The sequence below is a fragment of the Bombina bombina genome, chromosome 3 (assembly GCF_027579735.1).
Source record: "Bombina bombina isolate aBomBom1 chromosome 3, aBomBom1.pri, whole genome shotgun sequence".
Classification (NCBI taxonomy): domain Eukaryota; kingdom Metazoa; phylum Chordata; class Amphibia; order Anura; family Bombinatoridae; genus Bombina; species Bombina bombina.
In genome coordinates, this window is record NC_069501.1 from 493,120,695 (window position 1) to 493,136,368 (window position 15,674).

Sequence of the window (15,674 nt, forward strand, 5' to 3'; positions counted from 1 at the left end):
ATGTATTTTTAATGTGTTTTGTGACACTTTTTGTTTTGTGAAACAGTTAACCAGAGTTCTGAGGTTGCGCTAACCCGACGCACGTTAACTACAATTGCCCTCAAGTGATCTCGTTTACTTTCAACGTGAAATACAAGCGGAAAAAACAATGCACACAAAGAGCTGCGATAAACCCCTTTACACTTGCGTGCAACAGTTAGCGCGCCACTCGTAATCTAGCCCTCACTGTTCTCAGCTAACTTCCAGTAGTGCATTGCTGCTTCTTCAACAAAGATAACAAGAGAAGAAAGTAAATTTGATAATATAAGTAAATTGGAAAGTTGTTTAGACATGTGCATGGCGAAAAAATTCGGTTCGATTCGGATTTTTTTTAATTTCGGTTCGGATCGATTTGAATTCGGAAAAATTCGAATCACTTCGGTTCGGATTTGTTTCGGATTTATTCGGATTAGAATAAATTCGTCTAGATTCGGTTCGGAAATTCGGAATTTCGTTAAGTGTTAGGTGGGATGTGCTGTGTATTAGACTAGTATTATGTACTGTATATTAGGTGTAACCCATAGCAGAGTGATATAACCTAATATACTGTACAATACTAGTGTAATGATGGCCATCCGAATCTACCGAATAAATCCGAATAAATCCGAACTAATTCGGATTTATTCGTTAGATTCGGCACTATTTTAATTCGGAAATTCGAATCGATCCGAATCCCGAATTTGGCCGAATTTTCAAATCGATCTGAACCGAATCGCACATGTCTAGTTTAAAATTGTATCATGAACGGGAAAAAAAATGTGATTCATGTTCCTTTACTTTTTTGGTTACTATAAAAAGCAGATTCTGCATACAAATGTATCAAGATAATCTATGTGCTGCACCCAAATTATTATCAAATTTTAAAATGAAATAACATCTACAATATATAGAAAAATTTCCTTCAAAGGAGGAGTAATTACAGTAGGAGAGGCCATGGCATGGTGTGTATGAGTATGCTAATATAGGACAATCACATACAGCAATGGCTCTGTCAATATTAAAGGGACAGCAAAGTCATAATCAGAGATTCATGATTTAGACAGAGCATACCATTTTAAACAACTTTCCAATTAACTTCTATTATTGAATTTTGTCCCTTTTCTTGCGATACTTTGGTGAAAGGTTTATCTAGGAAAGCTCTGGAGCAGCAAATAACATTGCTGATTGGTGGCTGCATATATATATACCAAATGTCATTGGCTCACCCATGTGTTTAGTTAGAAACCAGTAGTGCATTACTGCTCCTTCAACAAATGATACCAAGAGAATGAAACAAATTTGATAATAGAAGTAAACTGGAAAGTTGTTTAAAATTGTATTTGCTGCCTAAATCATGAAAGAAAAATTTTGGGTTTCATGTCCCTTTAATTTTTATATGCTTGTTTTCTACTTTGCCATGAAAATGAGAAGCTTATTTTAAACAGTCCAGGGACATAACCAATTAGAACCTTTATCTTATCTTCTTTTTCTTCTGAATCCTGCAGGATGTAGCACAGAGTGTTGCAGTGGAAAAGCCAACATTTATAGAAGCAAATTAAATACAAACAAGGGAAAATAATGAAATTAAGTTACAATTTGTTTTTTTCCACATGTGATTAGCCTTTTATTGAGGGTTTAAACTTGTGTTTAAAGGGACAGTATAGTGCAAAACCGACATGCCATGATTGGTTAAGGTTTGTCATTTTAGCAATACTGACCCTGCAAGTCTGTGTGTTTATTTAACCCCTGCAAAGGGGAGCATGTAATTTTAGCACAACTAATTATGCAAATCTATGTTTTTAACCCCCAGCTAAGGAGCTAAATTTTAAGTACCACTTGGGAGCTGCAGAGAACTGCTGGTCAAACAGCCGGTGAGCCAATCAGCAGTAGCAGTCACACAACCCAGCTGTGTGACTGCTGCTGCTGATTGGTTCAGAAGCTATGTTAGCTTAGGACCATCAGTTCTCTGTGGCTCCTAAGAAATCCTGTTTAACCTCTGCAAAGGACTTGAAGGGTCAGTAGTACTAAAATTACATGGAATAAGAGTGTATATATATATATATATATATATATATATTATTATTTTTTCACCACGTCACTTTAACCCCTTAAATGAACAAGGACGTGTCAGGCACGTCCTACAAAAAGTGTCAGTTAAGGACCAAGGATGTGCCTGACACGTCCTCAGCGATTTTAAGCAGTGGAAGCCATCGTGGTCGCTTTTAGCGTATTGCAGTGATGCCTCGATATTGGGGCATCCTGCAATACCCTTTTTTAGGCACCAATGCAGAGAAAGCGGCTGGGAGATAACTTTAAAATAGTATTTGCGATGTGGGAGGGTGGCGTTTAGGGGTTAATAGTTAGTTTATGAGTGTTAATTTACTTTGTAACATTTTAGTTATGAGTTTTGTGAAAATTTTTGTTTTGCAAAATCCATAACTACTGGTCTCAGATCGCGGAAAGGATCAGAGCGGTATAGGCTATATCGCAAGCATTTCCGCCAGACCGCACAACCTGTAATACGGCGCTATGGAAATCCCGCACTCAAAAGTTATTTTTTTAATGGCGGAATGGATCGTTGCATTACAGGTTAAAACGCTTGCATTATAGCTATACTGCAGCGACTTGTAATACGGAAGACCTGCCATTCAATGGCAATGGGCAATTTTTCAGCGGTATAGCCGTACCGCACCGTAACGCAAAACTTGTAATCTGGCTCAATTTTGTGCTAGAGTTCTAGAAATGTTACCAAAGTTGAAAGCCCTGGTAGTCATTATGACTGTTCATATGGGACTTCAGAAACTACAAAACTGGCCTCTATTTATTTTCACACACTATTTCAAGATGTTTTAGAAAGGAACATTGCTTTTGTGTAAAGAAAAAACACATTTTAGATGTCCTTGTTATACAATGGTCTAGATTAATAAAGGATATATTATTTTTATTATTATTATTATTTATATAGTGCCGCAAAATTCTGTAGCGCTGATTTTCATATCTGTTTTATAGTCCTTCCATATTGGTTGTTCCTAAATATTTAAAGGGACATTCCAATCAAAATTGTAGTGCACCTGGTTGCATTTCAGTTTTGAATAGAAGCATTTTTGCAATATACACTTATTAGCAAAAATGCTTCTAGTAAACGTTATAGCTGTTCCAATATTGTATTTAAGTATTCTCTGTGTACCAGCATTTTAAACATGGCCCATGCTCAGAGAGCCTAAGGTGATTGTACCATCTGGTAATGATTCAGTTTGCATCATTGCTGATATGATACAAGCCCCACTGGCTGCAGCTGCAGTATATAAAATGCTGGTGCACTGAGAATATCTAGCTATGCTTCACATGCACAGAAAAATGCTAACACTAAAATAGTGATAACTTTTACTAGAAGCATTTTTGCCAATATATGTGTATTGTAAATATGTTTCTAGATGCAATTCATCTATGTGCATTTTAGTTTTGACCGGAACTATATTCACTAGCTGGTAGCGCTAACGTTTGTGCGCAAGCAATAATGGGTTTATTGTGGTTGTTTGCGCTAGTCGGGTTTACCGCTGGTTATATGAGTGGAACGTAAATGAAATCACTTGAGCGCTATCGTGATTTACGCACTAATGATTACCTCGTCGTCAAAGCACTGGTTAATTGTTTTGCAAAACTAAAAAGTGTGACAAAACACATCAAAAATACATTACAAAGTACACTTACACTCATAATGACACCATCTAATAAAAATTATTTTATAAAATGTTGCACATGATATGAATTATCAAGTGTTACAAAAAAAAAAAAAAAAGCAGCCAAAGGGCTTTAACATAGAGATACATACATATCTATATCTAAAGATGTATATATATATATATATATATATATATATATATACACACATATATATATATATATATATATATATATATATATATATATATATATATATATATATATATATATATATATATATATATATATATATACATCTCATACATTAAAGGTGGATAGTGCTCCTGATGCTTATTTAGTAATTAGTTAGTTCAGAGCACGGGAGCGTGCAGGTCCTATTTAACATGGGGCGCATGGTGAGCAGATGATTGGCTAAAACTTATGTCAATAAAAGCTGCCCCTGTGAAAAATTTAGAGAGAGGCTGATTATAACAGTGTACCGTTACTGAAATAAAATTGAAGTTACTAAGTGAAAAGATGTTTTTTATATTATATAAGCATATTGATGTGCTAGTTAAGGTAAGAGCTTCTACAATATGTTTAACACTAGATACGAATTTATCATCACTTTAACACAGCACTTAAACTTTATTGCTTACACGTTATAAAAGCCCTCTCATCCATTATTGTAGGGGGAGGTGAAGAGAGTCTACATATCTACATAGCACTAATATACACATCTTATTCCCCCTTGTTTCCATGAAAGTTGATGAATATTTCTATAAACTCTCTACCAGTACTAAAGTTGCCATGGCTCACAGAACAAAGAAAGAGAGAAAGCAACAAAAGCACATAGTTGAAATGCATGTTGAAAGCCCAACTCAGAATGAATGCACAGACCATCCAGGCCTGTCTCTGCTACAAGAGCTTAAATCCTTCTTCCTCCAAAAAATTGACTCTCTTTAGGCGGGGGTAGATAATTTGACGAGTGAGGTGAGGCAGTTTTCCTTGCGGCTGAGCTCAGCTGAATCCTGCATTTCTGAAGTAGGACGACAGACAATTTGCCTCAGACACAACAATTAAACAAATGGTTAAAAAGAACAAAATTCTTGAAGAGCGAATAGATGACTTAGAAAATAGAAGTCATTGCAACAACTTGCGAATAGTAGGGGTACCAGATTCGGTCAGAGGAAAAGATTTATTACAATTCACAGCACTCACATTTCCTAAACTGTTGATGTGGAGAGGGCCCACCGTGTGGGTTCAGAAAGACATTAGATCACACAAAAATGAGACCTAGACATTTAAATGTTTAAATTTCCAGGAGAAGCTGAGGATCCTGCAGGGATACAGATCGCATAAAGAAGTTCTGTACGAAGGCTCAAAACTCCTGCTTTTCCAGGACTTCTCAATGGATGCCACTATGTAGAGAAAAGAGTTTGCTCCGTTCTGCTCCCAACTACATGAACAGGGCCGCCAAGTTGCGCTACTGTACCCGGCCAAACTACACTTGCAAACACCACATGGCATCAAACTCTTCTACTCACCGCAGGCCTTGAAGAGTTATCTTGCAACAGAGCACCAGCAACCGCCAACATGAAGGGATTCCTGAGAGTATAAAGATTCCTTGCTTCCAACACTAAAGATATTTTATAAATGGAGATGCCTTGTCTCTGTTCTGTTGCTCATTGGAGTAACTATGGTCCTCGTTTAAAGAAGAAAGGGACCCAGATGGGACACTGCCCCTTCATCAGGGGTAAAAATTGAAAACCACGAGATCCTGGTTTGTTGTTGTTTTCTCTTACTGTTACTGATTTTAAGCAGCGTAAAAAATGTTAAAACAGTTAAGGATATTCATGTTCATAAGTTTTGCAGTTGTATCATAAGGATAACATTTGAAGGGAAACACATACGCACTTGCCAGAAAATAGTAAGGTGTAACGTTTTTTATAAATGCAAAACAAGTAACACACAATGCACCAATTCAATATCCAAACTTAATACCTCTAAGTCTTTATTAATATTTGGGCTGGTATTATTGTTAGTTCTGAAGAGGGAAATACCTGTTAAAGTTTGCATACTTCCTATAAATGGAATTGTGACTATCACATCAGCGTGTACTCAACGAGTACTTTGCTTGATGATGCTCAAATATGAATCCGCTTCAATCATTGTCATAATAGGTATTGTAAAAAATAGAATGAGCACCACTCACTTAAAAAACAAAATCCTCTTCAGACCCCTGCCCAGAAAATCTGTTGAATCCCTAGTATTAACTCATGTGACCTGTTTACACCCTAGGGCCACTGTAATAATGGTGAATCTTGAGACTTATACTATAGGACAGATAACATCACGATACTATTTACATACAATTGCCTTACAATTCAGTCACGTAGGCTTAAACTATATTAACATTTGTTTGCATCTATGTAAGGATATTTACAATACTCATATGCTATGCGAAATGCAGATTGCTTTGGTGTGCTATTTCCTTAAAAAAATCTACTGGCCTCAGACAACTGTGTTGCACATATGGTGTGATGATGGGAGTTTTGTGTTTTTGTTTGTCCTCCTACTCCCCTCCTCTACAACCTTTTTTTTTTTTTTATCCCCTTAATTACTCTGCCCTGGATATATTTATTCTTTATTCCCTAGACAATCATGTCACTTAAAATAATAACATGGAATGTGGGTGGAATTAACTCACCCATAAAATGAAAGGCAGTTCTCACTCACCTCAGGAGAATGGGAGCTTATATAGCTCTATTACAAGAAACACACCTAACAGATAGTGAACATCCAAAATTGCAAAGAGATTGGGTGGGACACGTCGTTTTTATCACATACTAGTGCCATCCGCGGTCTGGCTATTGTATTTGGAAAAAGACTCTTGGTCCATATTAGCCACACTTATACAGATAAAGAGGGGAGATTCCTGATAGTTAAGGCCAATATTAATTCAGCTGACTATCTATTCTGTAATTTACATGCTCCAAATTATAGATCTGAGAATTTCTGGAAAAATTTGATACAACAATTAACCCCGCACATAGGATCTAGGTTGATAATTGGAGGCGACTTCAATATTGCCGCTTTACACAAATTAGATAGATTCTGGTTAGAGTTCCACGCCATTAAAGACCCGAAAATAAATTATAAAGCTAGATACAAAACGAAAATATTCAACATGTTTGAATCAGACCTAGACACCTGTGATATATGGAGGTTGCAACATCCAGAAGGTAGGGATTATACATGTTTATCTAAAGCTAAACATACCCTATCTAGAATAGATCTATTTTTGATCTCTAACTCCCTAACTGCACATTTTTATCAATGCAAAATAGACAACATTCTATTATCTGACCACGCACCGGTCGAGCTAACCCTGGGGTCTCACGGGCCACGTTCAAATAGAAACACGCTTAGATTTCCAACATACTTGACAACATCAGAGGCGTATAAAATTCCTGACACAGTGCTGAAAAGATTATTATACTGATAATGCAATCCACTTAAATAACACCAAACTATTTTGGGAGGCTGCAAAAACAGTTCTAACTGGCTCCATAATATCATATATTTCTAAACTTAAATACAAGATTCAGCATAGATATAATGCTCTGCAAAAACACCTAGTTCAAGCATACCAAACATACCTCCAGACTAGCACGGGAGAAACACATGAAGCATATATTGCTGCAAAAGCAGAACTTGATGCCTTTATGAAACAGCAAGCTGCATCAGGCCTATTAAACTGCGAGTAAATACTATAAATTCGGCAATAGATCAGGTAAACTACTAGCAACTCTGACAAAACCACAGACAACAAGAACCAGTGTAGCTGCGCTGCGATTTCAGGGTAGGACTTACTCCAAACCACCAGACATTGCACAATTCTTTGCACAATACTTCACACTAGACAGGACTCCCCGCCCCAAGAGATCCAGACCCAATTTTGGCACTCACTCAAATTACCCCAACTAACACAAGATCAATTGGACAATTTAAATTCACCCATAACTAGTGATGAGATTGATTTCACTCTGAAATCTATCCCGGCAGGAAAAGCACCGGGTTCAGATGGACTGCCTACAGAATTCTATAGGATTCTACAACCACAAATTGCCAGTACACTAACCAAATTATACAACGCCTTTCTATTGAAAGATGTGCTCCCCTCAAAAAATTTCACCTCTGCCACATAACCCTCATTCCCAAACCGGGCAAGGACCACTCTACCAGAAACATTTTGGCCCATATTTTTGTTAAACACTGATTACAAACTCTTTATGAAAATTTTGGCAAATAGACTAAAAGTTATTCTCCCAACATTACTACACCCGGATCAGACAGGTTTTTTCTTTAAACGCACTTCGGTAGTCAACCTCCCTAGGGTTTTACAGGTTATTAACCATTATTAGTTACTGGAGAGGGAGGAGGGGTCAGGCGCTATATCGGAGGCCTTCCTGCTATCTCTTGATGCATGAGAAGGCCTTCGACCGTGTAGAATGGCCTCATTTGGTGAACATTATGCAACAGTTCAATTTTAAGGGTCCTTTTCTTGATGTAATCTGTAAAGTATATAATTCTCCAGAGGTGCATATTTTGACTAATGGACTTTTCTCTCCTGACTTTAAACTACAGAGAGGCACCAGTCAGGTCTGTCCTCTGTCGCCCTTATTGTTCAATCTAGCATTGGAACCCTTGGCTTTGAAGCTGAGACAGATATTCCCCGGAATTAAGATGGGTGGCATTCCTTTGAATCTGGCGTTATACGCGGATGATATGCTGTTTTTTGCAGATAAACCAACAACTCATGTACCACGTTTATTACAGACGATCATGGCTTTTGGCAGCTTCTCTGGCTACAAGATAAATACATCCTAATTGGAAATACTATGATTAAAAAAAAACAATCAAATACGAGACATAACTTTCCATTTGTAGAAGTGTCAGACTCCCTTACATAGCTAGTCATACGGTTGAATAGGGACTCATATAAAATATACAAACTAAATATCTCTGAAAAGTGCATGAGCCTGGCCTCACAATTAAAAAATTGGATCAATCTCGCTCTGGGATTATCAAGTCGAATTAACTTAGTCAAAATGGCAATATTACCTAAAATATTATACACATTACTTAAGCTTCCATTTCTTATGACTAAAACAGATCTAACACTACTGACCAGAGCTATAACATCCTTTATATGACGAGGGAAAAAAACGCGTATAGCTGCAGAGAAACTACAGCTCCCCTTTCTTAACGGAGGTCTTTGCTTCCCAAACCTAAAACTTTATAATTGGGCAGCACTAGCCAGATTGGTCACTGATTGGCAACTTAATACCTATCATTTTTGTGATGCAAAACTTGAAGAAGCAGTGGTAGCACCTTTGACTTTGGCCTATTTGCCATATGCAAATATAAAAAATATACCACCTTCAATTGCAAATAGTGCCTTATATAGAAAACCCTTACGAACTTGGCAGATGATTAATAAATATTTGAATATCAGTCACCCTGCCCCTAAATTTATACCTCTAACGGGAAATCTTGCGTTCCCTGTGGGAGATGAGTATGAACAGTTTCATGTTTGGAAGGATCGCGGAATTAGAGTAGTGGGGGACGTGTTAGACACACTGCAGCACACCATAAAATCTTTTCAAGAACTGAAAACCAAATGTAACCTTCCTAATAGACACTTCTATGCCTACCTGCAGATGAGACACTGTGTCGACTCTTCAAGCATCTAATCCAGAGTTTTGGAATAAATCACCTTTCGCTATCTCCCAGACCCAGTTTCAATTGGGGTGTTTCTCACTTTCAAATTTCTACACACAGTTAAAAAAACGGAAGGAAATTACAATACAAACAAATATACTAATGAAATTAAACACAGATATCTCAACAGAAGTAAGCATACAAGATATAAAAAATTGTTTAGAAAATACCAAAAAGGCAACATTATCGATTCCTCTTAGATAGGCGCAAATTAGAATGCTTCACAAAGATTATATCACACCATATAGACTATCAAAATGGAACGCACAAACCCCTATTCTATGTATTAAACGCAGGAGTGAATCGCCATCATTTCTGCACTACTTCTACTCATGCCCAGTCATCAGACGATTTTGGGGACACTACCAATATTGGATAAAATCCACATTCACCATAGATGTAGTGCTGAATACAAATAAAATATATCTATTCCAATGGGATGACACATATAAAAAGTATCATAGACTACTCACTTTGTGTACATTAATAGCGAGACATTGCATCCTTGACAGATGGATCTCTAGGCAACCCCAAACTATGGCTCAATTTAAACGTTTCTTAATGAAACAACTTGACGTCAAACTGAACACGAGTCATAGGCTTTGACCATTTTTAAACAAATGGCAACCCCTAATAATTGCACTCAATCCAGATCTGCAAAGACAAATTCTTAAACCTTTTGCCCATTTGGAAACTATGCTTTTAGCAACCCTCAGTGGGGAATGGCGGGCTCTAGTTGAGCCAGAGGAGAACCATCATCCTGTTGTAAACCTCCCTGAAGAAATGTTATTTTAAACTATTCCAACCAGTAACATATAGGACCCCACAGACCACAAAGTAGAGTCATACCCCCTTTTTTTTTTCTCCATCCCCTCCCTTCCCCCTCTTTCTTAGTTGATTGTTCTAAATGTTGAGTTATGTTATTATTAAAAAGTTTGTTATTAAAACGTTTTGGTGGAAAGGCGACCACACAGGATTGGATCCCAATTATTGACAACTTTCTTATCATATGGATAAATGAATGTTCTAATTGACATTGCAAAGATAATGTATGAAGGTACAATGTAATGTTTTGTATACTCGAAGATCTATATATTGTGCTTAATTGATTCTATACTTGTCAATTTTCCTGTGGTTGCTTCGCCTCCAACAATTAAAAATAATTAAAAAAAAAAAAAAGAAAACCTGTGGGGTGAATTGAAGAGCAGAGTCCACCAGCGTTGACCTCGAAATTTGAAGAATCTGGAGAAATTCTGTATATTGGAATGATCTTAGATCCCTTGCATGTATTCTCCAACCTCATCAGGTATTATAGGAGAAGAGTCAAAGCTGTTAACTTGGCAAAGGGAGGTAGTAAAAAGTATGGACTAAAATGGTGCCAATAATTGTGCCACACATATATTTAACAAACATTTATTTTTATTTTTAGAAACATGCGTAGTGTTTGCAATTGTTTGATATCCATGAGAGAGGAGTATTTTTGTGTATTTTTTTTAAATAAAAGATAAAAAGGTTAAACAATAAAGATAGTTTTTCACAACCTTCTTTCTTCATATTTTCCAAGGGTGCCAATATTAGTGGAGTACACTGTATATATAAGTGCATTGGAGGTTAAGTAGATAAAAACATGTAAAAACATATTTATGCAATATTCATATATAATAAAGTGTTATACTCTGTATTTACTGTAAATATTTCACATTTCAATGTTCTGAACATAGCAGAATATGTTCTATGTATTTCTAAATAGATATTCCTATATATATACCTGTACACATCTATATCTATATATAGTCATGTAGATATATATTGTAAAATTATATATATATTTATTTATGAATAAATAGAACATATTCTTGTATGTGAAGAACATTGGATTGTGAAATATTCATATTTTCATGTCGGGTAAGCACACATAAGAATATGCAATCGTGTTTGCGTGTCAGTGGGGTGTTAGTTTTTTTTCCCACTATTTTTGCTCCATTTACTTCTATGGGGGAATACGTGAAAATATTCTAAGTTTGTTTTTTTGTGCTCATTGGATTAGTGCGCAAGCGAAAACAGTTTACTTTCAACTCATAATACGAGCACAAAAATCCGAACTTCTGGTGCAGTTAACGCTCAAACGGAGGAGCGTTAATTAGAGCTTTATTTTTAATCTGGCCCTAAGTGTATTGTCCTACAGCTCACCAGAACCAAGATAAATGTGAGTATATATATATATATATATATATATATATATAAATCATTAATGGAACAGCAGCAAAAACTATAGAAATGCCTTCAATACAATGCCTCTATGGGCTAGATTTATTAAGCTGCGAATGCAGCTGTTTCCGCGCGAGTCTTCAGGCTCGCCGGAAACAAAAGTTAAGAAGCAGGGTCGTAAAAGACCACTGCTCCCTAACTCATCCACTACCTCTGAGGTTGAGAAAAGCAATCATCCCGATCAGATACGATTGAGATGATTGACACCCCGTGCTAGCGGCCAATTGAATGTGCAGGGGGCGGCATTACACAAGCATTTCACTAGAAATGCTTGCACAATTATAAATGCCGACAGTGTATGCTGGTGGCATTTAGCAATGTCGGGCGGACATGATTTGCCCCTATGTATTTAATGTTTGCATAAACGTAATTTTAATTTACAGTATTCACATTATTCAAAACACAATTTTTCTCTATAAGCATGACATGGCTTCATGTTGAATGTGTCTTTGTTCAAGATCCAATGTATGAGTTTTCAAAAATATCAAGATCAAATTTGTGGGTAAGTAATAGACGCCATTTTTAAAATGTCCCAGGGTATTATGGTACATTATACTGCAGAATTCATTATTAACATTTTTCACTGTCTATTGTAAAAAACCATGTATGATCAAGATTAATAGTACTGAATATTAATATCTCACAGGAGAAAGCGGACGCAACTATTCCTGTTTACAATATAGGGCTAATTCTCATGTTGTAAATCATGCTGTAGAAAAATGGTGAGGTTTCTAAAAACTTCAGATCCTTGACACATTTACATCGCACAAAGTGATTGCTAGATCAGTGCAGGATGTCTTATATTTGTCTCTAGTTGACCAAAGTAAAAGGATATACAAGAGAAGTGGACTTAAGAGTTATGTCTCTTGAAATCAATGCAAATTTTACTACAAATAATGGCAGTTCAAATGCTTATAAAATATTTATTTTGCATGCAGACCTTTTGCAACACAGTACTTAAAGGGACACTGAACCCAAATTTTTTCTTTTGTGATTCAGATAGAGCATGCAATTTTAAGCAACTTTCTAATTTACTCCTATTATCATTTTTTCTTCGTTCTCTTGATATCTTTATTTAAAAAAGAAAGCATCTAAGCTTTTTTTTATTCAGAACTCTGGACAGCCCTTTTTCATTGGTGGATGAATTTATCCACCAATCAGCAAGGACAACCCAGTTTGTTCACCAAAAATGGGCCGGCATCTAAACTTACATTCTTGCATTTCAAATAAAGATACCAAGAGAATGAAGAAAATTTGATAATAGGAGTAAATTAGAAAGTTGCTTAAAATGTCATGCTCTATCTGAATCACGAAAGAAAAAATTTGGGTTCAGTGTCCCTTTAATTGTGAATATATATATATATATACTATATTTAAAGGACCACTCAATGCAGTAGAATTGCATAATTAACATGTGCACAATAAAAAGACAATGATTTAACAACTACTCTGAATTTCAAATAAGCAGTAGATTTTTTCTGACAAATGTATTTCTTCTCCCATTTTCCGGCCCCCATTATCATGTGACATACATCAGTCAATCACAGTCTAGTATACGTATACCCTGTGAGCTTGTGCACATGCTCAGTAGTATCTTGTTCCTCAGAAAGTGTGAATATAAAAAGACTGTGCAAAATTTGATAATGGAAGTAAATTGGAAAGTGTCTTAAAACTACATGCTTATTTCTGAATCATAGAAGTTTATTTTGACTTGAGTGTTCCTTTAAATATATAAAAATAAATTGCTTGAAGGTCCCTTTAAATGTTGCTCCCAGAAAATGCAACAGAGATTGCAATATAACTCGTATAGCCATGCGGCCCCGCGTCCTTACCTTTCCTGATGACTGGATGCCTTTGATCATAGCCAAACACACCATTGTCCAGGCAGCGAGTAAACACAGAGTCATTCTCCAGTTAAGACCTCCCCCATGATTTATTGAATCTGAGATATCCAGGGCTTCTCGGTACCAAAAATAGGTTGTGGCTGAGCTTTTATCACACTCTGATACCACTACTGAAACACAAAATGATTATCACACAAAATAACATTAAAATGACAACTAAATACAGTTAGAAGATGTCAGAGCTTACACAGTATCTGTATCTTATTTTTATTACAAATAAATACGCTTTTTTTACGTTTAATATAAATTAATGCAGAAAATGATTTTGCGTAAGATTATGCAGATTTCTAAATATAACTGTATGTAGGGCTGGATATAAAGATAGGCAGATGGATGACATTTTTAACAGCTTGCTTCAGATAATCTATGGGTACATGTATAAGTGCAGATATTCCTATATATTCTTATATGTATTTTTTTTCTGTGTAATGTTTTTTTTGTCAGTTATAGGGTTGCCACCATTTCTGGAAAAAAATACTGACCATGCTCATTAGCCCAAGTTTGCATAAATAATTATACAGAATAACTTAGGAATTAAAGCTGCTAGGACTGATATTAAAGGGACATAAAACCCCAAATCTTCCTTTCATGATTCAGATAGAACACACAATTTTATACAACTTTCCAATTTACTTCTATTATCAATTTTACTTTGTTTGGCAGCAGTTTTGCAACAATGTTATACATTAGCAAGAACACTAGATGGCAGCGCTATTTCCTGTCATGTAGTGCTTCAGGCATGTTCACGCTACCAACCTAGATATCTTTTCAACAAAGAATGATAGGATAATGAAGCAAATCTGATAATAGAAGTAAATTGGAAATTTATTTTAATTTGTATTCTCTGTCTGAATAATGAATGAAAAATATTGGGTTTCATGTCCCTTTAACCCCTTAATGACCGGACCATTTTTCAATTTTCTTACCCTTAATGACAATGGCTATTTTTACATTTCTGCAGTGTTTGTGTTTAGCTGTAATTTCCCTCTTACTCATTTACTGTACCCACACATATTATATACCGTTTTTCTCGCCATTAAATGGACTTTCTAAAGATACCATTATTTTAATCATGTCTTATAATTTACTAAAAAAAAAATAATAAAATATGAGGAAAAAATGGAAAAAAACACACTTTTTCTAACTTTGACCCCCAAAATATGTTACACATCTACAATCACCAAGAAACACCCATGCTAAATAGTTTCTAAATTTTGTCCTGAGTTTAGAAATACCCAATGTTTACATGTTCTTTGCTTTTTTTGCAATTTATGGGGCAATAAATACAAGTAGCACTTTGCTATTTCCAAACCACTTTTTTTCAAAATTAGCGCTAGTTACATTGGAACCCTGATATCTGTCAGGAATACCTGAATATCCCTTGACATGTATATATTTTTTTTTAGAAGACAACCCAAAGTATTGATCTAGGCCCATTTTGGTATATTTCATGCCACCATTTCACCGCCAAATGCGATCAAAAAAAAAAAAAGTTCACTTTTTCACAAAATTTGTCACAAACTTTAGGTTTCCCACTGAAATTATTTACAAACAGCTTCTGCAATTATGGCACAAATGGTTGTAAATGCTTCTCTGGGATCCCCTTTTTTCAGAAATAGCAGACTTATATGGCTTTTGGGTTGCTTTTTGGTAATTAGAAGGCCGCTAAATGCCGCTGCGCCCCACACGTGTTTTATGCCCAGGAGTGAAGGGGTTAATTAGGGAGCTTGTAGGGAGCTTGTAGGGTTAATTTTAGCTTTAGTGTAGTGTAGTAGACAACCCCAAGTATTGATCTAGGCCCATTTTGGTATATTTTATGCCACCATTTCACCGCCAAATGCGAGCAAATAAAAAAAAAAACTTAACATTTTTCACAATTTTAGGTTTCTCACTGAAATGATTTACAAACAGCTTGTGCAATTATGGCAGAAATTGTTGTAAAAGCTTCTCTGGGATCCCCTTTGTTCAGAAATAGCAGACTTATATGGCTTTGGCGTTGCTTTTTGGTAATTAGAAGGCCGCTAAATGCTGCTG

The 15,674-nt window shown here is 35.9% G+C and overlaps 1 protein-coding gene across 1 annotated transcript in view; it reads right to left on the minus strand.

Moving 5' to 3' along the window:
• The window catches only part of SLC6A17 (solute carrier family 6 member 17), a 260,585-nt gene that overhangs the window by 142,057 nt on the left and 102,854 nt on the right, over positions 1-15,674 (minus strand). Inside the window, 1 exon segment of the mRNA XM_053706840.1 lies at positions 13,569-13,750. Coding sequence (XP_053562815.1) covers positions 13,569-13,750 — 182 coding nt within the window.